This window comes from Pogona vitticeps, chromosome 1 (genome assembly GCF_051106095.1).
Source record: "Pogona vitticeps strain Pit_001003342236 chromosome 1, PviZW2.1, whole genome shotgun sequence".
Classification (NCBI taxonomy): domain Eukaryota; kingdom Metazoa; phylum Chordata; class Lepidosauria; order Squamata; family Agamidae; genus Pogona; species Pogona vitticeps.
The window spans coordinates 267,431,256-267,459,253 of record NC_135783.1 but is presented as its reverse complement, the minus strand read 5'-3'; the positions used below and the strand labels follow the sequence as shown (position 1 = coordinate 267,459,253).

Below are 27,998 nucleotides of genomic sequence, written 5' to 3'. Positions count from 1 at the left end.
TGGTTCTAAGGCAACCTGAAACACATCCTTTTAGACAGACATATGATGTCTAACTTGCCCTGAACTGCTATTTTCAATCTGTACCATTTGCCATTTCAATGGATTTTCAAAAGTACTTTGTTGTTGAGATTTACGCTTTTACACTGGGGGAGGGTAATATTATTTCATTAACGATTCAGCTAAATGTTGGGTTTCTCTGTTTTTATTCCTTTTAAGAGCTTTGTAAGTTGCTTTGAGTGCTATCTTTCAGTGCAAAGGCAGGGTTAGAATGAATGAATGAATGAATGAATGAATGAATGAATGAATGAATGAATGAATGAATGAATGAATGAATGAATGAAGGGGCTTGTTTTTCCTCACCAGCGGCAGCAGCGCTGCAGCCATTTCTGGTAACTGTTGCTTCTCTTGTTTCTCACCTCCCGAGCTGTACATTGAGTACTTTAAGTTGCAGAGGGATATCCCCAACCAATGGGCCTATCTGGTTTCTAGAAATTCCCCCAACTGTCCTGCCTTCTCATGAAGCAGATAAAGTGATGCCAGATCTTCCACTAGAGTGAGCTAGCTCTGATTTCGTCTGAAGAACTAGCTGAATGTACCTCCCTCTGTCTTCCTATGCCACAAGGGCAAATATTAAGTCCTCACAGGCAGCAACTGAGCACTAGAGCACGTATCAGCCTTGAGGCTCAAAAGGTTATTGAAGCATTGGTTATGGTTGGTTTCCTCTCTCATGTAGGGAAGGTGAGGAAGGAATGGCATTAGTTAGCAACTCCCCTAATATTATTTGACTTGCAAGGGATCATTGAGCTTGGGAATCCACACCACAGAGTGCTTGATTCCGGAGGGGATCTGGCCCTATGGGAGCTGGTTTGGGAACAAGTGGTCTTCAGTATGTTATCCAAATGCTGAAGAATATTTGTTTTCAGTTGTTTCAGAACAAGAATCATCCTGCCTTTGTTCTTGAAGAGAAAATAACTAGTTTGTCCTAAGAAAAGAAGACAGCATGAATGACGTTACAAGGATAGAGAAGGAAACACAATGCATAAAGAAAGGGGACCTTTTACCTGGAAGAATCAACTTATTTGTTAAAATGTTATTTGAGCTGAATGAGGCTACTTGAAAAACAGTAAGACACTGAACTCGGACAAATTCAGAAATAGTTGTTTGTAGGTTTTTCAGGCTGTTTGGCGAAAACCCTACAACAACCATCAGATCCCGGCTGTGAAAGCCTTTGACAATACAATTTCAGAAATAATTGGTATTTGTATAGAAAATGGATGGTATTCTCACAGAGATAGTTACCAACAGAAAATAGCTTGTTATGAAGACTGATCCTATGTCACCTCACAGAAAGTCCATACATTCACCGTTTTGCTTTGGCACTGTACAGTAATTAAATAGCTTTGATTGTATCTTGGTGAATATATCCTATTAGATATATTGATTTAGGCAAATAAGGTGAACTGTCTCCTAGCTAACATTAACTCCTGGTAAAGCTGAGTGGAAGTTACTTATATGTCACTTCTTCCTATGCAAGGTATGAGGTTCTGAGTAATGAATGCAGCACCAAATCTCCATGATTCTACCTGTACTGAATTTGGTGGCAGGACTTAGTCTCCCACATTTGTTTCATGCCCTATACATTTAAGGCAGTAACAGTGTAAGGGTGATCCTACATTTATCTGAAGGCAGGATCTTTTTGTCTTTACATGACAGAATCTTCCAAAGCAGGTTCTCCTTGACAGGATCACAAAGATGAATGATTCCTATTTTACTTTGAGAATAAACAGTTCTCATGCCCACCATCCAGTCTTGGAGGGTAAGTACCATCTGATTCAGTCTTCTGTTTCTTCTCAAGGAGAATTATGTTTTTCCTACTTCATACAGAGGAATATGTACTCCACTGATGGAATTGCTGCCTGGTAGGTAATGTTTTTTTTTTCCTATTTATTCTTTATCCTTGCTTTAAAAATGGGCTCCTGGGAGAGTTTACTCACTGCAGCAACGGGAGCTTTCAAAATAAGATTTACATCTGAGAATCAGTGATTAACATTCTTTAGTGGCTTGTCACTCTATGTATTTCTTACTCTTAACAGGTTGCCCTTTTGCACTGATACACATACTGAAATTGTGGGAGAGGTAGAAAACGTTTTTCAAAAGATATGCTACTGGATTATTTAAAGGCATTTTATAGAACCAGTACTTTCAACTCAATTTTATGTAAAGAAAAAGAGAAAGTCCACCCTGAATTGGGATATAGGTATCACTGGTGTTTATTTTGCTGCCTTGCTCTGCCAAAAGTTTCATCATGATATAGAGAGTACAGCAAAAAAAAAAAAAAAAAAAAAAAAAAAAAAAAAGTAAGCATAATTTAAAAAGTCTTATAGTTTTAATATTTCAGTTGTGGATAACAGAAATATTCTTATGGGTTTCTTGAACTATAGAACTGCAACACTTTACAGTTCCTCGGAAGTCCTCAGTACAAGTGATTTGATGGAAACCTAAGCAGGTAGTCCATGTTAACATATTACTAAGTTTATTTCCAACAAGGGAGACTGCAGGTGCCCAGTATTAATTTAGGCATGCACATGGTGTCAGTATGCTGCTTAATTTTCTTAACACAAGCTAAAATGATTTCATTTTAGCCATTAGGTTTGAAGGTTTTAGTCTGAAATGCTACAGCCTTGTGTACTGTTGCACTCTGGGTTAAAAAGCAATACATTTGAAGTTAAAATCCCAGCTCTCTTTCACCATCCCAATTGCTCAGCCAGTACAACTCAAAAGCCAGCCACCAACAGCCATACAAGCTTGCCAGCATGCTGCCCACAAGTATATTGAAAACCAAAAGCTCCTGACAGTTACAAAGCCAGCTTGTTATTATTTACATATGGTAGTTCTGGGATGGTTGCAATATCATCCAACGTGTTTACCGCTCAAGGTACTGTAATGTGATCACCTTCTAATAGACTGTTTTCAAAAAAAAAAGCTTTGTTTTTGTATTTTCTTTACAAAAAATAATCAGCAAACTTACTCCTTTCTCTTTTTTTAAGTTTCAACAAAAAGAAAAAGTTAACAGTAATTTAGATAACATTCAAATGCTTTTTTGTACTAAAAATTAATAGCCTAAAACTTTTCTATAATTCTAAGCTACTGAGGTAAAAAAAAAAAATCAAGGATTCTTTATGTAAGATGGGCCTGGTTAAATTTGTGAAATGAAGCGTTTCCTGTTTTTTTCTTGTTTGCCACCAAAATTAGAAAAGGGAAAAACAACATCACTTTTTAATTACATTTGAGAAAAATAATGCATTATTTTCTCTTTTATTATTATTTTTTAAATATTATTTTTTAAATGATAAAGGTATAGTTAATCCAAATAGAACAAAGTATCTTTACTCAAATATAATTAAAATGAAGTCAGTCAGGAGTTCTTCCCAACATGTGAAATGGAGACTGCAGCTAAAACTCAGTCAAGATTTAGCATTTGTAAGCCTTATGGTTTTCGGTGTGAGAGCAAGTGCTGAGCCCTTCCACAAAAACCAATGTATATATTGAAATTGCTTCCATTGGATTACTCCCAGAGTGTATATTTTAATGATGACACAGGATTGAGAGTGATTCATTAAAAAGAATTCCAGAAATCACAGATAATAATAAAATAGTCTGGGGGTAAAGTAGTAATCAAACAATTATCTAAAAGTAACTTTTAAAAACCCTTAGAACTGTTTTAAAAAGCTTGGCTGTATGAAAAAATGTGCCATCTATACTTCAATTTTCCCACTGAAATTGTGTTTCCATTCTTTTATTCAACTGCTGTGTTTTTATTTTAATACAAACTTGAAGCTAATTTGGGTTTTTGAAAAAAGAACTATAGTTTTTCCTACAGATGACTCATGCACGAAGCAAGAAACATTTTCAAGGATGTTAAAAATAATTTAATACAGATGCTAGTGCAGAAACCAGAGGGAAGGAGAGAGATTAAACACAAAGAAATGTAAACAGCGGCCACATGCAAGGAAACTAGGTTACAAGAATCACAGCACCAGGCATTCACCAATCACCAGGGAAAACAGGAAGTGAAATGCATAGCAACCACAAGCCCAAAAGCAGAAAAGCGCATACCTTCAGCTTGGAATGAAAATCACGAGATTTCCTTCTTGCAAGAACCTGAATGTGACTAGACACCTGCAGGGTAGGGGAAGGGAGGGAAACAAAGGAAAAGCCTGTAACCATGGAGATGAAAAGCCCCCTACAACTGGGCAAGCCAAACGTACCTTAATGGCGGCTTGAATTTCTCGAACTTTCTTCCTTGCTAAGACCTGTATATGACTAGACACCTACATTGTTCAGAGTTAGAAAGAAAAAAAAAAGGAAGAAAGAAAAACACAAAAGAAACACACACAAAAATCAAATGGCTGTTTGGAGGGGGGGGAAACATAAATAAAAAGTTTCTTTGGGATATATTATTTGGCTCTTCAGCAAGCATTGTTATGTGACCACATTCCCAGCCATACATTATGCCTTTAGCAGAGACATTTACCAAACACTGATCATCACTGCAGCAACTTCGCAGATTAAAAAAAAAAGTTTTGTGGAGTTAGATGAAGATTGTGCACTCCTTTCCTAAAACCACTCTGACCAGAGGGTTTGTACTTTTACAGTAAAACGCTTTCTAATGACGAGCACCATGTATTTTTCAGAGGGGAATAGAGGTAAGCAGCAAAATATAAGCACTGAAAACAAACACAATGCCAAGAAAGTTTTCTTTGCATCCCAGCAGCAGCTCAAAATTCTGCAGCAACTAATACAATGACATCTCATCTGAAATGAAACATGAGTGAACAATTGCACACGTATATTTTAAATCAAAAGATAAGTAGATAAATACTGCAACCATTATTATAGAGAAATATTGCAGAGATATAGGTGCAATATGAGCATGATAACCTTTGCAGCCAATTTGTATAAAGACCAATTTTGTGCCATTCTTTCAGACAGTGTTAAAGGAAACAGGGCAAAAATAGGACACAGTCCAATAATTAGGCACTACCACAATGAATGAATCAAAAATAATGACTGTAATACAGTATAAAGTTACACAATGGTTATTAATATATATTTATTTAGCAAGCTTTGATTCCATTTTAGCTACTCTTCAAGAAAATCAGGGTGGAAATTGTGGAGCCTATATCTATAGTCTCATAATAACCCTGTGAGATAGGTTGGACTAAATGGTAATAATCAGCCCAAGACCATCCTGTATCCTTCATTGTTTCTGAGTGCAGATTTAATTCAAGCCTCCACAATTAATGCAGATTTTTATACACCTGAAAGGGTTCTCATATACCATATCTGTAATGGATTATATGCAAGAAGACCAGCTGGCCATTGATACAAGACATTTCTTTAGTATCATGGTGAAGTCAAGTCAAATTGGGAAAATCCTCTTCTTAATATATAGGCAAGTTTACTTATTCTTTTAGTGCTCATGGGAAATATGACTGATCAGAATGCAAGAGAGAGTACTAGTCACAAATATACATCTCTAGTTTTAAGAATCCAACCAGTGTAATAACTTCCACAGATCTCTCTGACCAACTTCAGAACAGGCTTTAAAATAAGCAAAGATTTGAAGATGCATGTGTGTATGAAAAGGCATCTTGGATCTGTTTCCATAATAAGTATCATATGGCACACATATATGTGCACCATGTCTAAACTCAAATTCAAGGAAATCAAGGAATATAAACCCAACCATTGCATCTATCTTTCTTCTTATAAAACACTTTACAAACTGAAAACACCTGTTTCGATAGAGGGATCGATAGAGGAATCCTTAAGCAGCATCCCAACACTACATGTCTAAGATAAACTAGTGGACTCTAGTGGATGCGACATCTATTCATTAAACTGATACAGTATTTTCTATTGCCAAATAATGAGCTCACAGGTAGAGTCCACATTAGTTTATCATATAGACCAGTGGTTCTTAACCTTTGTTACTCGGATGTTTTTGAACTGCAACTCCCAGAAACCCCAACCAGGTGAAGGTTTCTGGGAGTTGCAGTCCAAAACTCCTGAGTAACCCAAGGTTAAGAACCAGTGATATAGACTAGCAGCCATTGCAGAATCTAGTTCTATGACAGCTGCAAAATAATTCTAATCCTCTCTGAACTCTGCTCATTATTTGAATATTGTTTTCTACATCTCTAATTCAAACCTTCAGAAACACTTTGATACATATCTCAGCACCTCCAAATAAGCAGGGTTTTCTGCTTAATTTAGTGTGAAGGAGGCACCACACACATCATATCAGTGGGGAACATATGGGGTGTGTGAATTTGAAGAGTTCTTGGTATCTGAGTCAGGCTGATTCTCCTTAAGTGCTATGTATGAAAAGAAAGCTGAAAACTGCACTGCAAGTTAGTGCAAAAGTCCTTCCGCTAAGCTTGACTTGAAGCTCTTTTGCTGAAAGAAAAAGTAGGGATTGGCACTTATCAAACATAAACATCAGTATATACCAGTAGTTACTAGGCGAACATGGTAGAACAGGACAGAAGAATGTGAATCACAAGAAGTTACATTTCCAATGTGAAATATATTGGTTACATTTCCTAGAACAGTCTCAGTTACCTTTTCATTTCAATTGGAAGTCCTTGTTTAATACCCTCTGGGAACAAGACGTAACCCAGTGGGCAAGAATAGGCTGCATGAAAAAGTTTCCAGATTTAATTCCCAACAACTCCAGAAAAACAGGAAATACTCCAGTTGAACACCATGGAGTCCCACTGGCAATCATTGAACTGAAAAAACTAAGCTAGGGGACCAACGACTGGATTTAGTGTAAGGCAACTTCCAATATTCCTAATAGGAAAATTGAGTATCTGTGTACTTTCAGATCTGTCTGAATTCAAACATGGTACCGACCTAAATGAAGACTTAGACAGCTAAATATATAAGCCAACTGTGTTCACAGATGCTTGTCAAATTTAATTTTCTAGCTGCTTAGCCCTCTACCCTCTATGTACATTTTGTGCACAGAGCAACAGCTGGAAGTATAGCTTGTCAACTAGCATTCCATTCCAAACCATTGCTAGCAAAAGTCACGATGTGCAAATTCATGTCTGTCAAGCTCTCTTAACAGTGGTTGGTTTGATATCTGAAACAAATGGAAAACAAATGGTATACTTTTGACACTTTTTGGGATGGGGAGAAACTATGAGTAAAGCATGTTAGAATTCCCTTTTTAGTCTCTATTGATTTGGCACGTCACTGGCTAAAATCCTGTCACTTAGCACATTAAGAAAGGGGATTTGGTGAGTCAACACCTCTGTAAATTCCATTAACTCATATGGATCTAGTCTAGTTGCAACTTACTTTAGTATAGTAAGTCACAACTACAGTAGGCCCATTTGAATCAGTGGAATTTATGGAGGAGTCAACTCATCAAATCTCCATTGATTCAATGGGCCTGCTCTAGCACAATTTGCTACACCAAACAGCAGAACTGTAGCCACTGAGAAGGCATAGGAGTTAATTTTATACTGAGTTTGAGTTCTAAGCCTTGTGCTTCTCTTCAAATTTCAGATGCTACTTGTGAAAACATCATGAGGCTCTCTGTGCCTTTTCAAAATATCGCCACGTTTTCACAAGTATTGCTGTAATGGTACCTGTATGTGGTGATAAATGTGAAAAGTGTGAAATGTGAAAAACCCTGTATGTAGAACTCTGGCTCGGTACAAATTTTAATTTTAAAAAACCCAATCATTTTCTTTGAAACTACAGACTGTACTGCCGCTAAAACACTACACTATCCCAGTCATATAAGCAAAGAACTTCTAAGTTTGCTGCAGTTAGCACCTAAACCTAATTATATCCACAAGGATCTGGTATTGGAATGGTAGATGTAACTGATTTCTAATTGCTGCTTGAACTTTCAGTTTTAAAATTGACTGTAATTTGATTTCTATTACAAAAATAACTTTGGGAGGGTGTCAGCATAAATACGTAGTGGAATATGAACCACAATTGGCATTTGCAGTTCCCATCCCTTTTTTTTATCTGAATAGGCATTATTTTTCCCAATTTGAAGAACAGGACAATACACCTCTGTGTATAGTTCCATCATTCTTAAATAGATAAATGTTCAATGCATGACTGTTATACATGAGTGATGGGGTCTGAAACAGAAGTCAAATTTGTCACCTTTCAAAATAGGACTGTAAAGGATGAGTGGAAGTAAACAGACGAAAACCATTGATCAAATATAGAATGAAATTTTGTCACGGTTCTCTAATGATCTGTAAAACCTGGAATGACTTCTTTAATTTGATTCTAAGTGCCAATAAGCCTCTTTGCATATGTTCAAATGATCCTTTGTATTTCCATACTCATCACAAAACTTGTGATTTAGCAAGGAATCAGCAAAAGTGCCAGCCTTTCATTAACTGGGTTCATGAGATAAGAGGAGCAGCAAAAAATCTTCCAGCTTCTAGAACCAAAGGCCTAGAAGAAAGGGTAGGAAAGCTCTCGCTCCCTCTAACATTAAAATTTTTCTAAATTTCTAATTATGAGAATTTATATATATATTTATATTTATATATATATTTACACACACACACACACACACACACACACACACACACACACACACTTGTGTTTGTATTTGTGTTGTAAGCCGCCTAGAGTGGTCGCAATGACTAGCTAGGTGGGGTATAAATGGAATAAATAAATAAATGCATAATTCCCATCATTTCTAACTTCAAACCAGGGTGACTTAGACTGATGAGGGCTGGAGTTTAGTAACTTCTGAAGGTTGTTGTGGGTTTTCCGGGCTGTTTGGCCATGTTCTTAAGGTTTTTCTTCCTAATGTTTCCCCAGTCTCTGTGGCCAGCATCTTCCGAGGACAGGAGTCAAAACTCTGTCTGTGTTCTGGTTCTGACTCCTGTCCTCTAAAGATACCAACCACAGAGACTAGCGAAACATTAGGAAGAAAAACGTTAAGAACATGTCCAAACAGCCCGGAAAACCCACAACAATCATCAGATCCTGGCCATGAAAGAATTCGAGCATAAACTTCTGGAGGACCAAAGTATCCCCACTTGTGGCTTAGAATCTTCTAGAAAGCAGAAGGTCCTAGGTTTGTTTGTTTGTTTGTTTGATTTGTATCCCACCCATCTGGTCTATACGATCACCCTAAGCGGTTCATTCTGCAACTGCTTCCACCTCCTCTAGAAGATATGGCTTTGATCCTTGTGACCAGATTGACATTGCAATCCTTGCTAGATTACTGTGGAGACATGTCATCACTGTCAGATTATCATGTGATAACATCTGAATTAGAAGCATTGTAGAAAAACTAAGCAGGAATGCGATGTGCAGAAGCGCTTTTATTGAATCCATTAAAACTGGAGTTTTCAAGCTTTCCAGAGTTTTACATTAAGAAAATGCTTGAGATTAAGGCAGGGGTCTCAAACTGTGGCCCTCCAGATGTTCTTGGACTTCAACTCCCAGAAATCCTGGCCAGCAGAGGTGGTGCTGAAGGCTTCTGGGAGCTGTAGGCTAAGAACATCTGGAGGGCCACAGTTTGAGACCCCTGGATTAAGGCAATAAAGGTATTGCCTAAAAGAGACGTTTATGTAGCTGCATGGAACACAAACCTATTTTTTCTATTTACCTACAGATGTCTCCCCTCCCGCTAGTATTCCTACATTGACCAGTTCCACCAAGGGTGTCTACCTTCTGAATCAAAATCTGATGCAGATGACTTTGAACTTTCCAAACATGTGTAGCAACCTAATGAAAATCCCAGCTAAGCAAACTCCAATGTTTCAAAACACTTGTATAATACTCTTCTCAGAGTAAACAACTTAAAAAAAATTAAAAGAAAGAAAACATCAGAAATTTCCAAACCAAAGGGATCATGGCTACAAAATACTCAATTCCCTATCTTTATTTAAAACAGTAAGAATGGACCTAGTCATCACAGATATACATGTAGCTTCAAAGTACTTGTGTATTTAATATTATTTTTCGAAGAGTATTTTAAATTAGTGGCTCTCAACTGTTGATGAACACACTACCAGCTGTACACGTAGCCTAGGTCTAACTCAGGGCTTTCATGAAAACCAAACTACATTAATATTAGGTTCACAGCACTAACATTTCTTACCAATAATTCAGCATGTTGTTTTAAATATTACCTTTGCGTTTTACTGCGTTTTATAGTGACGATACCATTGAACCTTACATTACTCTGGTTTTTCACTATAAACAGAATTATTTTCCTTTGTTTGTGTTCATTCCCAACAATATTATTCCATTATGTTTTTAAAACTTACTATGAACGATGCTCACACATCAGTACCAGTGGTTGTGAACAGGTAAGTGGGAAAGAAAACAATTTCTTAAAGGAACTCCCATCTCACCCATATAGTCATCCGAACACTCTCTGTTACACAGAAATAATGAAGCACCCTGACCCATTAGCCTACTATTCTGTTATTAATACAGTACTTCCGTCCTCTACCTCACGAGTTAGAAAAGGCCTTCTGCAATACCTGGCAGGATATGCTTTCAATTCCAGAGATACATAGGAGATACAAGTAAGGGTTTCTTGGTGTGCCTAGGGAACCACTTTGTTTGAAAAAATAATCCTGCTGCAACTTTGCTAGTTACAATGTTGAACGTCCTGCTTCTTTTTACAACTGTGACGAGAGACATCATGAGGCTCTCCCACTTTGAAATAACTTGAACAAAGGATATTGGAGAATCAAGCCTGGAGCATGTCTGGCCTAAAACCTTGCAATGGCACATTTAAAAATCAAAGTCAAAATCATTCTATTATCCTATTATAATTTAGATTCCTTTTATTCTTAAATGTCAAGTAAGGTATGATTTTTCTTAAAAATAATTAAATTAACATTTTAATATAATACTCTGCCTTTACGATTCTTATTCATTGCCTCGCTATGACCCTACTGGATCCCAGAGCTTAGAGGTGGTCTGGGACAACAATTTCCAGTGTCCACCAGCCAGAATGGCCAGTTCTGTCAGCCAAACAAGTAACTTTTCCAAAGTGTGTTGAGTCCAAGTTACCAGGTTAGCTTCTCAGATGTTATTAGGGTTCTTCCCATAAGAAGGTCAATGCATTCCAAACAAAATAAAGGACTAGATAGGAATAGACCAGGAGTTGGCAGTCCGTGGCCCTTCAGGTGTTTTGCCCCTCTAGCTTCCATCACCCATAATCCATTGTCTATGCTGGCTGGAGCGGTTGGGACTTCAAAGACAAAAACAAAACATATGGAGGGCCAAACCTGCCCACCCTGTGGCAGGCTAGGAGAGATTTTTATAAGCTTTGACGTTTTCGATGTCAGATCAAAGGACTGGAAAAAAGACAGAAGCTTAAGAAAACACAGCTATATGGCATGTGTCTTTCTCGCCAACTCAGTAATTCATTTATTTTGAAATTACCTGATTAATATTTCCAGGCTACTTTTCAAAGACTTACAACTGCAAATGTACAGTGTAATTAGGAAACTGTGTCACTGAAGTGATGAATGGCAGAAACAGCAGTACTGTATTATTATTATTTTTTAAAAAAAGCAGATGCAAGGAAAGGCAATGCAATTATCTCACCAAAGCTAAGGCAAAGGCAGCCATTGCAACCCAAACGGCCACACTGTCATTCATTGACATGCAGATCTTATCCTGTAGGATGGCTTACCTGCTTCCTGGTCCGTGTCTTTCCTGTTCTAAGTTTGATATATCTGGCTATCAGTTCATTCCTACCTGAAACAAACACAAATTTACATTGAAGACTCTTGCAAGTTTTAAAACAGCATGATATAAAAATACAAATCACCAGCAAGTATAAACAAAAAGCCTATGTATTTGGTACATATTCTAGGCAAAATCCAATACTGCATGAATAGACTTTTCCTGCAAACTTTTCCTCTCCTCTGTGTTCCTCGTATGTGCTCTAGAGCATTGGTTCCCAAACTTGGGCCTCCAGATGTTCTTGAACTTCAACTCCCAAAAATCCTGGCCAGCAAAGGTTCTGGGAGCTTCTGGGAGCTCAAGGTTGGGGACCACTGCTCTAGAGGGTTCCCCTAATCTCAAGAGCAGACGGAGAGCTAAAGAGTGGTTGAGAGAAAGAAATTGTTCCATTGTGGATAGATCGATCAGATTCCATCATCAGTCCTTTATCGAAGAACTATATTTGAAATGAAATAGCACAGGAGACTTCTTATGGAGACAGAGATGGGTTTAAAAGATTTAACAATGGTACCCAACCAAATGGGAATTGTTCTGAAATTCTGCAAAGTTCTGTGTGAGCAACACAATCTGATTATAGCAAATTATACAATCTAAAACCACAATTTTTTTAGTGGCTACCAAACTGGCAAGAATGAGCGCAACTGAAAACAAAAGGAGAAAAATGAATTGCATCACTTTCTTCATCACTTTTTGAACTAAAAATGTGAAATACTATTTATACTTCATGGAGGAATAAGAGCAGGGTGGAGTTGATTTAAATTACATTGATTTAAATCACAATTTAAATAAAAATTGGATGTTTTTGATTTAAATCCAAAAGTTGATTTTGTTTTATTTAAATCAATTTGATTTTTTGAAAGAATCAACTAAACTAGAATTCGCATCAGGTAATCCATCTCATAACCCTTTCCTCCACCACAGTAGCAAACAAGTGACACAGATGTCCTGAGCTCAAATAAAAATGGGATATCCTCAATGGTGGGGAGAAGTGAGGAGTGGAACATGTAGTACTGAGTTCTACTCCCAGTCACTCTGAGCAATATATTATCCTTCTCAGACAATATAGTTCCACATGACAATAAACAGTGAACATTAATTTTCTAAAAAGAGTATATTTTTAAATTCATATATTCAGTAATACCAAAACTAACCACAAATATCCAATTCACATAGTACTAAACCCAAAGCTATCTTATCTAAGAACCAAAAATATCATGAAACAGTCAAGAAAAATTTTAAAAACAACAACAACACCCAGTATAGGATACAGCCCCATCTCTCATCATGAAGGTCCACAGGATTAACTTCTGGGCTGTGCAACAGAAATTAAAAAGACATGTTTTCTTAGTAGACTAGATATTTTCCTATATTGTTATAGAACTCTATCCTGTCAGTCAGTGTCTGGAATGGAACGTTTTCTGTTACTATTTGCAAAACAGTAATTTCTTTAAAAAGCTGACAGACCAAGCAATGTCCAGTATTACAGAGAACTTCGGTTCATGCTCGGTTTCTATCCCACTCAAGTACTGTAACAATGCAGGCAAGGAGGGAGGCAAAAACACAACTGTGTGTCTATACCTAGACTAGAATGATTATTCCATTTTCTTCCATCATGGCTGTGCTAAGAACATCTGCCCTATGCAACAGACATTGAGTCAGAGGTGAAGTCAGAGAAGAGACCAGTTAGAGGCCCACTTCCAGAATCCAAGCAACATGTCACTTTGACTGCTTCCCTTTCCTTCCATTCAGAGGAATGAAAGTTTCTCCATGAGGTGAAGAGGAAGATTGCTTTTTAAAAAAAAAAAATTGTATTCTTTGTGACTTCAATATGTTAAGATTTTGTTTTCAAGCATGTTTCATTCTCTCTCTCTCTCTCTCTCTCTCTCTCTCTCTCACACACACACACACACACACACACACACCCCTCTCCTGAGTGTATTGCATCATAAGTCCTTTTCTTCTATGTTTATAAGCAAAGCGGTTTAGAAAGGTTTTTAACAGAAATGTTGCAGATAAAAAGCAGGGGATGAAACTAGAGAGGAATTTAAATTATATATAATATGAAGATAACTGAAGGAAAAATAATTGAAATAATATTGATACAAAACAGTTGTGAAACACATACCGTATTTTTCCATGTATAAGACACTACTTTTTCCTAAAATCATTACACTAAAAATTAAGGTGCACCTTATACACGGAAGTAAGCTAAGCTATTTGAGGAGAGAACAAAATGGCACATATCTTGCCTCTGTAAACAGGCTTCCTTTAGTCACGAGGCTTAGTTTCCTATAGTCATGAGCCTTATGGAACTGACGTCAGCTGATGCTGAACAAACCAATTGGAAAACACCTCAATGTAGGCTCAAATGCAACAGAGACTCCTAATATCCGAGCGTTCAGAGCCCAGAGGCTGAATACTAAATTTTCTTAATTTCTTGGTTAGAAGAGTGGGGGGTGGTGGTGGTGCCAATGGTGTGTGTGTGTGTTATGAACAGAAAAATATGGTAACTGGGATGTCGCAGTTGGTCTTAAAATGCTTGGATAGATTATGGGCAGTGAAGTTCAAGTATGAACTTAGACAAACCTTGTACCTTGGCTGTGTATAGTAAATTTAATTCTGATGCCCCTTCATTAAATTGAGATATCATATTACAAAGATACTGGCAAACTTACAAATGCTTTGTTTAAACCAAAAACTATACTTTGCCGGGCCAAAAAGCAGTTAAAAACTAACTCCGGTCCAGTCAAATATATATTGATATTTTTAAAGGAACACCGTTTATCAAAATGAGGGTCGTAAAACATTGGAAACCAATGCCCATTCTACTGCCAGAGAGGAAGCTCCGGTTGGCCTTCCAAGAAAATACAGCAAAATCCTGCAACACCTTCAAGACTAACAAAATTCATATGGCATATGCTTTTGTGAACTGGAGTCCATTTTGCCAGGCACATCCAAGGAGGTAGGCTCTAGCTAGCCGGAGAAAGGGTTCACCATAAAACATCTATTATTCAGTTGAAATAAAATTGTTGTATCTGTTCTGTTCTGTTTATGAAATGTGGTTGGTAGAATAGAAAAAATTCTTAAGGCGTTACTAAATTTTAGCTGCTTATGTTATCAGCCCCTGAATTTAATACAAATATAGCATAAGAGAAAATACAGAAGTCTCAATTCTTACTTGTGTATTAAAACAAAATTTATTTGGGACAGTAAGAAAAGCATGATTTTTTTAAAAATTCAAAAATCTAGATTTGATCTCTTTAGAGTCCTGCTAATCTGCAGTGCAAATTTCAGTGACATTTGGGTGCATGGCATCCAAGAGCTGTTCCTTAAGGGCCATTTGAATCTAGCGTTGGCAATATTAGCATGCTCCTGGCCTTCTCAAGGCTGCTTCTTGGCCAAACAGGACTGAGCTATGCAGAACACTTCCAGTGACTGTGATAGCGAGGGAGGTGGACACCTCTTTAAGGATTTGGGAGGAGGCGACAGGCATCTTAAATCCAAATTAGCCGAGAAAAAAACCTCTTGTAGACAAAAGTCAACAACTGATTAAACAGTTTCAGCCGCTAAGTACAACTCCTGCTATTTAAAGCCCAGGAGCAAAACCTTATTCTAAGCCTTTAAAAATATTATAGGCAGGTGTTAAGTCATCCCCATCGTGAGTTTTGAGAGAAGTCCCTTCAGCAAAAGGCTTATAGAGAAGGAGAGGGTGGGGCTGAAGGGATTGGGCAATGCTGTCCTATGCAGGCAGCGTTTTGTTCAGACAAGCTTACTGCAGAAGGTCATGTGACACAGGCCAAATAAACAGCATCTGGGGATTTTCAATTACAGACCTTCACCCAGCATGCCTGCACTGTAATCTCTACCAGATGAGGCTCAGGCCTCACTATTTTCAATAATTCACACACTGTGTACACATAACATGACAATAAGGGCATTCATGCAACCGCCTGATTCGCACATCAAAGCTCCCAAATGGCCAGCTGTAAGCATGCTTACTGCTGAATAATTCATTCTTTTCACAGGCTTGAAAAAACGCTCAGCGGGACTTGGCAAGCTTGTGTTCTTTCCTGTGTGGTATGCTAAACTCAGATTTTGAAAAGAGGTACAGCCTCACTTTAAAAAAAAAAGGAAAAAAGGAAAAAGAAAATAAGGAAGAAGAGGAGCTGGAGATTCAACCATTTAAAGGCACATTTGCAAATGATTCTTTCTTTAAAAAAAAAAAAACACCAACAGTCAACTAAATGAGTTTCTATTCCAAATGAGGGTAAGGAAGACTGTTCAAGCATATAAAAAACCAGACTCATGCTTTAGAGACAGGTGCTTAGTAAATAAAAAAATAAAGCAGCTTTCTACTGAAAGATTCTTTTCTGTATCTTTCCCAATTTTTTTTAAAAAGTGTATCTTTTTTAAGGTAGACTGACAGTTTGAAAATTCAGTAAACTTTATTTCTGCCTTTCTAGTATTTTTGTTCGAGGACGTTATCTTTTAAAAATTAGGTTTATACAGACAAGTTTTATCAGATGGATGGGGAATCATAATTGCCACCCTATCTGTAAAGGGCAGGGCAGTTTTGTCCTTTATATTTTGGGTTTTGTTTGTTTTTTACAAGCATTTAAGAAATCATGCAGCTGTAATTTGCATTTTAGGAGAAGCATCTCAGAGCTCTTCCAATCACATTTCTGTATTGTGAGAGATGTTGAGTCCTTAACCTTCCAAAGTATGCTCTCTTCAGGCAATCTGTGGCTTCATAATATCAAGTTTTCTGATCTGTCAATCAGCCTGACAACCAGCAGGATCAACTAGATGTGAACTCCCCTCATAGCAAACACATGCTGCTTACCAGCTGTGGGCTGTATATTTTTACACCCTTTTCCCTATCATTCAGAGTGGTTTCCTCTTAATCACAATAATCCTAAAAGTGCTAAAACATATCAATCGTCCTTTAAGCCCTGCCTACAAAAGGCCAGCCATCCTGCTTTTATGGGCTTGTCCAGTAGCAGCTGATACTTCATTCAGCTGCAAATCCAATTTAACAGCTACAAGAGGTTTAGCATCTCTGGAAAAATATTGGGTGTTGATCCCGCACAGTTGAAGTCAGCAGTATCCTTTTGCCATGTTGTTTTGCTTCTAATGTCATATTTTCACTTCTATTGGATTTCTTTTTTTGCAATGACAGAATATAGGCTCACTTCTGCAAACATTTGTTCCAGCAGTATTTATTAACAACAAAAATCATTCTCTAGGAAACTGAACCATGAAAGCCCTCATAAACTAAATACTGTAAGCATAAGTAAATTGTAAGGCATGAAATGACAGTGTTATTACATTAGGAGGAAAGCAAAAACATACACCTAATTCAATATATGTGCCTACAGTGACATTTGTATAAATCCATTTGTTAGTACAAAGACGATCACTTAGAATGCCAAACATGCAAATAAAAAAAAATATACTTCACTGTTTTTTACCTTTACAGATTCATAATTACAAATAGCTCCAAAAATTTTGCTATGCATCCCAACCAACAAAATTGTTCTTTACTTCATTTAAACATACCCACATTATGAACATAAGTTGAACCTCTTTGTGGCCCAATTTCATTGGCTTTCATATCTTCATCTACAACATGGTGTTCCAGTCACCAAGTTTTTATGGCACACAGTTTCATAAACTGCTCTCAGTGACCAAAAAGAAAAAAAAAATAAGAAAGAAATTTAAACAAAAAATACAGGGTCAGATTGCATAGGCCCATCAGCTGAAATAGTCTTAACTCTGTGTTGGATTGCAGCTTTTGCAAATCCATTTTGCAGAGCTCCTTTCATAAGCAAGGATACAATAAGCAGAGGGTTAAAAACATTGTAGTTTCTATTACTGATTCAAAAAATTGCCTTTAGTGATGTTAGCCTCAGCAACAGAATGCCTGCAATTTACAGCAGCATTATGTAATTTAATTTCAAAATTTTGCCTTTAATTTTGCAATTATACAATTTGCTATGTCATATTAACTATATTTTATCCCACTAGGAAATCAATGCAAAATTAATGTCCATTTATTGAGTTCTCAAAAGACAGACAACAAAAACACAATCCTAGCAAACCACAAAATGCAATTTTCCTACTTCCTTTTGCCAAATAAAAAAAAAAGAAACAAAAATCCAGGATTTTGATTGTGGAAACAAATCACCATTTCTGTTATGGTGGCAAACCAGGAAAAATCAGTTAAATACAACTTTATATGCTGAGTTTGCACTTTACTTTTTAAAAGTGCTGATTTATGCTGAACATTAAACATGTTTTTCTGGGCCAAAAATTAATAGCGAAAAGTCTAGTTTGGACAGAAATCTTTCAAAATGCAGACAATGGGCTGGCTCATCTGTCACGCATGATGGATGAGTTAAGGGGATTAAAATCACTATTTGCATCATAATAGATAAAAATTAGCAAAAGAGAATGGTGGCTTCAGTTCTACTCATTCAATACAGGAAAAGAAGGTTCATTCTTTAAAACAATTACAGTTGGCTTACAGTCTTCATTTGAAGAGGGTTTACTCTAAATGCTGATTAACTTTCTCAGAGCAGACTGAAAAAGGTTAACTTGGTAAAGCTTCAAAAATCATATGTTATGTGTGAGAGTGTGTGCATATGTACATATATGTACAGCTTTATCCCATTTGTGTTTGACTATTCCCATATGCCCTGTTGCTAAAGGATGATGAGAATTGTATGACACACTGGAGAAAGTCAAGGTGTACAGTAGTACCTCACAAGACGAATGCCTCGCGCAACTAAAAACTCACAAGACGAAAGCGTTGACTGGTTGCCTAGCAAAGTTCCACCAGAGGGAGGGAGCACGGGAGAGTTCAGTGGAGGGATGAACAAACCTGCTCAGCCTGTTCAAAATGAAGTGCTCATGTGGAAGGGCCACCCTCCCGACTACCACCACAGCCTGTCACCTTCCCCCTGCTCTCCTCATAAGGCACACAACCACACGTGAACGAGCATTACGTCAGGTACCTCTATGCAGCCAGCTCCGTAGAATGTCCTCAGGTCACCTCACCACCACCACTGCCCCCCTCCGCCCGCTGCATTCATCTGCCTCCGCCTCTTTGGCATGTGCAGGTCTTCAGGTCAAAGAGGAGCTCAAGCTCCTCCCCTGGATGTTTGAGTCCGGCTGTTCCGGGCCATTGTTACAGACGCTCCTTGGTCTCCAGGGCTACCAAGGCATGGTGAGGAATGGGGCTCGGCCTACCCGGCAAGCGACTTTGTTCTGACTTTTTTTGCCCATAGGGACGCATTAATTACATTTCAATGCATTCCTATGGGAAACCGCGCTTTGCAAGGCTAAAAACTTGCAATACGAAGCGACTCGCGGAACAAATTATTTTCATCTTGCGAGGCATCACTGTATTATACTGTAGCATTAGAGAAAATATTCACTGCTGCTGAAGAAAAAAGATAGTGATGTATGCTAGCCCAGTTAATCTTATTGCTTAAGAGCAACCAAAATTATCCTGAAGAATGAATTATTTCTGTAAAATATTAAGTGCATAATCTACTGTACCTTCACCTTAAATCCTACACAAATGTACCTATGGGCAAGTGTAATGTCTAAGTAGAAATGCACAGGATTGTGCTGTATGTTTGGACTTTGACTTCAAAGTGTACATTTATAAGTGTATCTGTCCTTCAGTAACACCCCAGCAGTATCCTGGTATCATTTCTCTTGCCCAGACTTCACCCTCTGTACCCTCTGGTTTGTCCCACAGCTTTCTGCATTTCATAAAACATGAGGAAATGTCATCTCAAAGGTGTTACGGTGTTATTTGCAACCAGGCCATCACCATTTCATCACCATGCCTCTGTCTTCCAAATACAAGGTTCTCCCAAGGTGGCTTCAAAAACAGAGCAATTACTTTTTCTTTGAGACCAATGATGGGTATCATGAAATTGCAAAAAAAGCACAGTCCTTTTCCTTGCATACATTGCTCAATTAGATTTTTTTTTAAATGCCAGAACTATCAACCGAAAATGTTTTCTATGCTATTATCTGAACTGAGAAAGCTTTTCATCTAATATTAATTTGTATAAATGAACAACAGAGTATACACCGAATATACACCATGATAAAAGAAAGTTTGCATTTATAACAGGTGCAAAGAAATATTTCAACTCACATTGTGTTACGTCAGAAGTCTGGAATGAGATTACACATGATCAAAAAAATCAGACAGGGGCCAAGTAGAAAGCATGTGATCTATGTATGAAGAATTTTCATGTATCCAACCCCCCTCATTTTCCTAAGGGTTGTGTGAGTCACTGCCGCACACAATGTGTACCGGTACTTTATGTAGAAGCGTAGGTCCAGTAAAAGTACAAAACAAATACTTCTATTTCTGAGTCCATAGACCTACACATGCTAAAAAATACACCATGAACCCTTAAATCTGAAGGTGTCTTTGCATTTTGCTACATTTTCTAGAGCAGGAGAGTTTTGGATTGGAGTTATGTGCTTTTTATTATTATTATTATTATTATTATTATTATTATTATTATTATTATTATTATTATTATTATTATTATTATTATTATTATTATTATTATTATTATTATTATTATTATTTCCTTTCCTTTCCTTTCCTTTCCTTTCTATCCTGCCTATCTGGTCGGTTAAGACCACTCTAGGCGGCTTACAGCATACCTTTGTTACCAACAATTCTTTTTTTCCACTTTTTCCCCTGTCTTTCTTTTCTTTTTTTTACTTTCTGAGAAATTGTGTAATTCTGAATAAACAGGATGGGTTTGCTCTTTTTCCAAACAGTTCAGTAAGCACAGCTATAATTCTGATACAGCATGGAAGGAGGCGGAAATACAACATGACATGCAGTAAGAAGATTAGGCATAGAATAGTTTTGTCTCGTCTGGAAAATTGGCACTCTACCTTTTCCTTCAACTAGACAGAAGGCAAGATTTCACCTTTATCCACAACAGCTTTGAAAAACTATTGAGATATGGAACAGACACTGCTGTAACCCCCGTGTAGTCTCAGTAAGTGGCAGAAACAACATCACTGCAAGAGGGTACATGCCTTTACTCATATGTGAGAAGGTATTGTGACGGACAGGTCAATAACCACTCCTAGCTATTTTTAAAATTTATTTTTATTCATTTATTGTATTTATACCCCGCCTATCTAGTCATTTCGACCACTCTAAGCGGCTCTATCACAATGGAACCTTGATATATCAACCAATGGTTGAACAGAAGAGGCAGAACTAAGGAAATATAAGAAGAGAATGGAAGACTGTTAAAGAGTGGTCCTGACCCGACCAGATAGGCAGGATATAAATAAAATAAATAATAATAATAAAGATCAGTTAGAGGTTAGAAGTTAGAGTTAGGAACTTCAGTTAAGGATATCAGTTAGAGAGAAGTAGTTTAGGCAGGTAGGACCAGCCTTGTGTTAAAGAATACAGTGGACCCTTGACTTACAGACGGCTTGACTTACAGACTTTTTGAGTTACAGACTTCTCTGGCCGCAAAATTTAGGTTTGACTTGCAGACTGAGATTTGACTTACAGACCAGAAAAAACCAAAATGGAACAAAAACTGCCTGTTACGGGATTAATCGGTTTCCAATGCACTGTAGGTCAATGGAGACTTGACTTACAGACTTTTTGACTTGAGAACCGCCTTCCAATACGGATTAAGTTCTCAAGTCAAGACCCCACTGTAGAGAGATAGAGAACAAGATAAGAAATGAATAAATAGCTTGGTTAACATGATTATACATAAGCAAATAGAAATGTTATCAAAACACAGTTTATTGAATGAATAAAATAAGACCATCCATGATTTACTTTATATGATTTAATTATAAACACTTAAATAAACGTTATTGAATAACACTGATTTAAGAGTCATATTTGATAGAGTGAGGAATAAATCCTCTGGTGGCAGCAGAAAGGGTTGAAAAGTAAATGTCATACCTGAAAGTGAACCTGGGTTGTGTGGAAGAACAAACAGGGGAACTGGGTGTGTGTGACAGGTATGCTCTCAAAATATTTTGTGAGCGCTTATCTAGGTATAGAAAATCCATAGTTGAAATTTCACTTGTCATGAATTCACCAGATGACTTTCAGTAAAACAGAACTGAATGTGTAACAGGTAGTATATATGGATATTTCTCAATTTGAGGAAGTTCCCCTCTAAATGTTATGCCTTTTGCATAACTGCAACTTTTTTAAAATCACAAGTTATATATTTATGCCCTTCTTTTCCTTCATTGAGCTCAACACAGGATACACAAATGTCTTCTTCCCTATTTGATCATCACAACTACTCTGGGAGAATGGTCAGGGTGAGATAGAACACGTGATGGTCTGGCTTAAATTTATTGGGATTAGAACTCAGATCTCATTACAGCTTTCAAACAACTGCACTGTAGTAATTCTGTTGGAATAATTTATTCTACATTTAATATCTCAATTTTAAGTCAAAATCTAACATCTGGTGTTTCCTCTACTACTACAATAATCCACTTTAAGATTAAGAACATAAAGTACTAAAAAGGGAGAAGTCCATGCAAAATAGGAATAATAATATCATCAAAGCAACAGAAAAATATGAGTTTTAGTGCTGTAGTCTTGCATTCACTAAATATCCAAAAAACAAATCCCAACTTCCACAAATGGGTAAGAATATTGATCAACTGCAGGTCCACAAAACTGCACAAAATGCAGTGTTGTCTAGAACTCATCAAGTATGATTACAAATTTGGGTGGGGGAGGAAGGAAGCACAGAAGTTACAAAATTTTGGCTATTTTAAGCCACTGGCTGAAAGCCTGTTGGGTGGGTTCCACCTGTGCAACAGGAATGACAGCACTGTCAGCAGCAGATTTCAAAGACTTCTTTAATTTCAAGGTGCATACAACTTTGTTTCATTGCATGTAGGTGTGAGCACCCAGAAATCAAATCAAATGAAACCTTTAATCAGTGGCTATCTGCTCTTAAAGACACTGTGCAGAGCTACACGACAGGATTTTGTCCACAGACACCTATGATTAAATTCCATCCCAAGGTGAAGACTGCCACCTTGTCATGGACAGGAAATAAAGGTATCACGAGATTTAACTGGGTTTCACTGGGAAGAAGCATGCAGGGTGTCTCCCTACCTTAGCAAGAGCAGCAGCCACTCAGAAATCTACATTGTACTTTCTGAGTAGGTATACATAGGACTGTGCCAGCTACAACAATACAGTCACTGTCCAAGTATATGAAACATAGCTTTTAAAAGGTACGGTACTTAATAAACCACAAAGAAAAAAAACTGCATTGGAGCCTAGAAAATCTTAGCTTTCTCTTTGTCGTTTTTAATCTGGGTAGAGGAACTAAATTGGGGGAGCCTGTCAATATGACGATTCGACTCCCCCCCCCGACTGTGCTACTAACCCAGGAGCCTATGTACCTACTCCAGAGCAAGACAGAAATATCAAGATAACTCATCTTCTAGAGCCTCACTTTTCAGAGGATATCCAAAGCTAGTTTGCTTGCCCTGGACACATTCAGCAGTCTGCTGCCCTCCTAGAGAGCTTGTTTGCTTCTGGTGCTGGTTTTTCATCTGTTGCTCTTACATCTACTTGCTCACACCTGTCCAAAGACTGGGCAAAGGAAGAAACAGAAACCCTGAGTGGTGCAGAGTCGTGGTTCCCAAATCTTGGATTTCCTGGGTGTTCCTGGACTGCAACTCGCAGAAACCCCAGCCAGCACAGTTAGTGATAAATGTTTCTGGGAGTGACAGTCCAAAAACAACTGGGTTACCCAAGGTTGGGAACCACTGATATAGAGGAATAAGCAGGCTCCCAGCCATGGCTCTTTTAAATCAAAGAGGCAGGAAAGCAAGATGCCTTCGGAACCCATTGCCTTTTTAAAGCTTCTCATTTTCCTTAACTGCTCCTCTGTCGCATGTGTATGTATGTGTTTAGCTTCTCTGAGAGATCTTTTCCTGGAGGAAAAAGTAAACATTAAAGCACCCAGGCCTGCCGACATCCCAGCCAGCACTCCCCCTCTTGTCCAACCAATAAGAAGGAATAGGCAGACACTCATTCTAGTTCCACTAAAAAAAAAAAGTAGCAAATTACAGCCAAGGCTGCTACAGGAAAAAAAATATCATTCCGCTAGTTTCTTACTGTGGTAACTCAGTCCAACAATAAGTTGTTTTAAAATGATCTACTTCCTGCTTACGGGCCCACTGCCCAGTCCCACCTTCAAGTAACCATGCATTTGCCCCTACATGGAAGTAAAGCATGAAGGGGGTTTATGTTTCAACACAATGTGAGGTAACGAGACCAAAATAGGCTTAATCCAAAAGTACATGTTTTCTGATATTCAGACAAAAGAGGCAACTGGTAAGCAACCAGAGTAATTCCATGCTGGTACACAAACGTGAATAATTATAGAGTCCAACTCTTGCAGCATTGCCCAAAAACTTAACAGAGCAAGGGAGCAAGAGAGATCAATGCTACCATCCATGTGACATATCTTCCTTACAGCGCACATTCTCTTTGACATAGCAATCATACTCAATGGCTTTAGCCAACAGTAGCTTAAAATCTTGACAGCAGCAACTTATATTTCAAGATGACTGGAGGATTCCATTTCAGAGTTCAGAAACATAGCGCAATAGCAATGAAGGGAACAGTGTTGGGTGGATCAAGAACAGGTGACAGAATGTCTTGACACTTGCCAAGGCTGCTAAAACCACGTGTTAATCTGAAATTAAATAAAAGCAAACCTTTAGGCATATGAAGGCAGACAAGCACACTGTCTCATATATTAAAATCCAGTGTTTTGCAACACAAGATATATTTCAGACCTTCCTTCTACTTCTGTATGCTGTGCTTTCTTTATGATCTTCCAAGATAACTGTCACATACAGCACTGATGGTACCTGTCTGTCATGGGTTTGGAGGGAAAGTTCCATCCTATGGGGAGTGGAAGGTGGGACATCAGGGGGGAGGAGCTGTACTGTATATATTTGGGGGAAGTCCTTCGTAAGAGAGCTGACGTGGAGAAGTGGAGTTGGAGTCTGTGGGTCAGACTGGGTACAACTGTTCGTCAGATAGTACATACCTGATAGGTTCAGGTTTCTATCTAGGTAGCCAGAACGGATAGGTTCAGGGTCTGTGCGTTACCTTAAAGTGTTCCGTGGGAACCAATCTGTTGTATGTGTATGATTGGGACTACACCAAGTTCCAGTATCCTATTTACTTGATCCTTTTATTTACCCTGTTTGTTTTTTCAATAAACCTTGTTCTCTTGTTTATTAAAATCCATTCCTGGTCTGGGTGACTTGGTAGAGCGAATGGTTGGTGGCAGCATAACTACAGGGTGGGATACTCCAGTAGGTCTGGGGTTGCTACATTTATTGGTGTCCAGCGGGTGGGATACGACTGGTCCAGTTGCCCAGTGGTCCAGCAAAGCCTTGGCTAGTGTGCCCAGAGCAAGGGGGGTCTAGTCAGGGAAAATCTGAGGGCGCGTAGGTAATCTTCTAGGCTTACCTCACGGGGAGGTAGGCTAGTGGAAGAACGTGCAAACTCAGATTGGGGGACTAGATTAGGGAGCTCTGAGGCAACCCGTTTTGGCGGGAAAGGGCTGAGGCAAAGCTGCGTGAAGTAACAGTGATCTAGCCTGTCTGCTGAGAGGCCTAGCAGAGGGGGTGAATTCTGTCTGGCAACAGTTGCAAGTGGGTGCTGGAGGGACAGCAGCAGTCTATAGAAGGCTGTTTCTGAGGCAAAAGGAAAAAAGTCGTCGTTTTATTTTGAGGCGTGACTTTTGAAGGCAGCCTGGTCTGGGGGGATTATGCCCTTGACTCGAAGCCAAATGGCAGAAATGGGGGAAGTGAGAGAACCACAGGGAGACCAAGGTTCTGAGGAGGAATTTGGCTCAGTGCAGGATGAGAGCGTGGGAGAACTGACCTCAGAACTCAGAAAAATGCTCCTAGCCCAACAGCATGAACTGAGGGTGAGGGAAATGGAGGAAAGGGAAAGGGAGAAACAAAGACAATTTGAAATGGAAAGGGAAGAGAAACAGAGACAGTTGGAGTTAGAAAGAATGGCGTTTGAGCTGAAGAAGCTGGAAATAATGAGTAGAAATAGGAATAACAATAATAATGAGGGGAACCCAGGGAATGGGGAAGGCAGCCTGTCTAAAACTGACTTGAAGAAATTCCCTGTGTACAACAAGGGAGATTGCCCTGAGGTGTTCTTTTCCCTCGTGGAAAGAGCGTTTGTGGACTTCTCAGTAAGGGAAATTGAGAAGATGACCATTATGCGATCTTTAATCAGTGGCAGCCTGGCAGAAGTCTATGCAGAGATGCCAGTGGAACTGCTGAAAGACTTCGCTGAGTTTAAAAAACTGGTGTTTGCCCGGCATGGGATAAATGCTGAACAGCTGAGGCAAAAATTCAGGTCACTCACAAAAAAACCAGAGCAGACTTTTACCCAAGTGGGGGCCCAACTGGTGAGGTTGCTAGAGAAATGGCTGTCTCAGGAGGGGACAGAGACCTTCCAGCAGCTCAAAGACCTGATAGCGCTGGAGCAATTTTATTCAGTCCTGCATGGGGAACTAAAGTTCCATGTGAGAGAGAGGAAACCGAAAACTGTGACAGAAGCAGCGGAGATCGCAGATTTTATTTCCCAAATAAGGAAGCCCTTAGGTGCTGAGGGGAAAACTGTGGGTAAGCCCAAAGAAACCTACAGCAGGTACTCTCAGGGACCAGGGAAAAACCAGCAAGGGGGAGGGGCCCATGTTGAAGGGAAGCCCTCTGACATGAAACCACCAAGACCTCAGATTTTGGAGGGAAAGCCAAAAACAGATGAGAAAGACTCCAAGTACAGCAGAAAATGTTATTTCTGTCAAGGAAAGGGCCATCTAATCTCAGAGTGTGAGAAATTAAAGCAGCTAAAGGGAAATTTGCCTCATGATTTGAGTGGAACCAAGCCAAAAGCTGTGTTCTGTGTCCAGACAGAGCAAAGCTCCTTGCCACTGAGGGAGCCTGTTGCCATGGCGACTCACTCTGGACCAGTTACATCTGCTGATCAGGCTGGGGAAAATGGTCCTCTTGTGGAGATCAAGCGCTGCTTACTAGTTAGGACAGATTCGCAATTGTTTGAGACCGCTGGGGTGGACGTAGGAATACTTGACCATCAGTATAGGGGGCTAAGGGATACTTGTTCCCAGGTGACCCTGTGCCATCCAGACATTATTCCTAGGAAGCATATAATCCCAAATGAGAGCCTGAAGGTGGCAGGGATTGAGGGGCAGGTGATCTCACTGCCAGTAGCTGAGGTACCTGTGAGCTTTCAAGGCTGGAGGGGAGTTTGGCGGCTAGCGATTTCATCGACTCTGCCAGCAGCCGTGCTCGTGGGAAATGACCTGGCTGAACATGTGAAACGGGTGCTAGTGATTACACGCTCACAAGCTACCACGGGGACAGTTCAGGGGGGTACTGAAGAGCCCGAGGCTGAAGCAGATGAGGGTAGTCCCGAAGCTGTGGCAGAAACCTTAACCACAGACAGCAAATTTGGCCAAGAGCAAAAGGCAGATGCCACTCTCCGAAAGTGTTTTGAAAAGGTGACAGACACCCAGCTAACACCTGAAACCCCAGCGAGATTTCACGAGAAAAAGGGAATTTTATATAGAGAGACCCTGATGAATGTCTCAAAAGGGGGAGATGGGATCAGAAGTCAGCTAGTGGTACCTGAAAAGTATCGCCCCATGATCTTACAAAGGGGGCACTCTGACATGTTTGCTGCGCACTTGGGGGTGAACAAAACACAGCAGAGAATCACACAAAATTTTTACTGGCCTGAAATAGGGAAGCAGATCAAGGAGTTCTGTAGACAATGTGATGTGTGTCAGAGGCAGGGGAATAACCGTGACAGGACCAAAGCGAAGTTGTGCCCTTTGCCTGTGATTGACACCCCGTTCAAATGTATAGGAGTGGATATTGTGGGACCTTTGCCCAAGGCCACCAAGAGGGGGAACCGGTTCATTCTCACCATTGTGGACCATGCCACGAGGTACCCCGAAGCCATTCCCTTGACTAACATCGAAACTAACACAGTGGCAGATGCCTTGGTGGGGTATATGTCCAGGATGGGATTTGCCTCAGAAATAATCACAGATTTGGGCACCTCGTTTACATCAAAGCTCATGAAACGGTTA

General features: G+C 39.0%; 1 protein-coding gene across 17 annotated transcripts in view; it reads right to left on the bottom strand.

The window, feature by feature from the left end:
* The window catches only part of TEAD1 (TEA domain transcription factor 1), a 222,686-nt gene that overhangs the window by 46,675 nt on the left and 148,013 nt on the right, over positions 1–27,998 (bottom strand). For 7 of the 17 annotated variants that reach the window (XM_072985783.2, XM_072985786.2, XM_078383968.1 and 4 more), the window contains 3 exons: positions 11,720–11,784; positions 4,269–4,331; positions 4,117–4,179 (listed from right to left, as the gene is read on the bottom strand). In XM_072985783.2, the coding sequence (XP_072841884.1) occupies positions 4,117–4,179; positions 4,269–4,331; positions 11,720–11,784 (191 nt within the window). The remainder of the gene's footprint in view (positions 1–4,116; positions 4,180–4,268; positions 4,332–11,719; positions 11,785–27,998) is intronic. The other 10 variants (XM_078383966.1, XM_078383970.1, XM_020797219.3 and 7 more) reach the window with 3 other exon arrangements.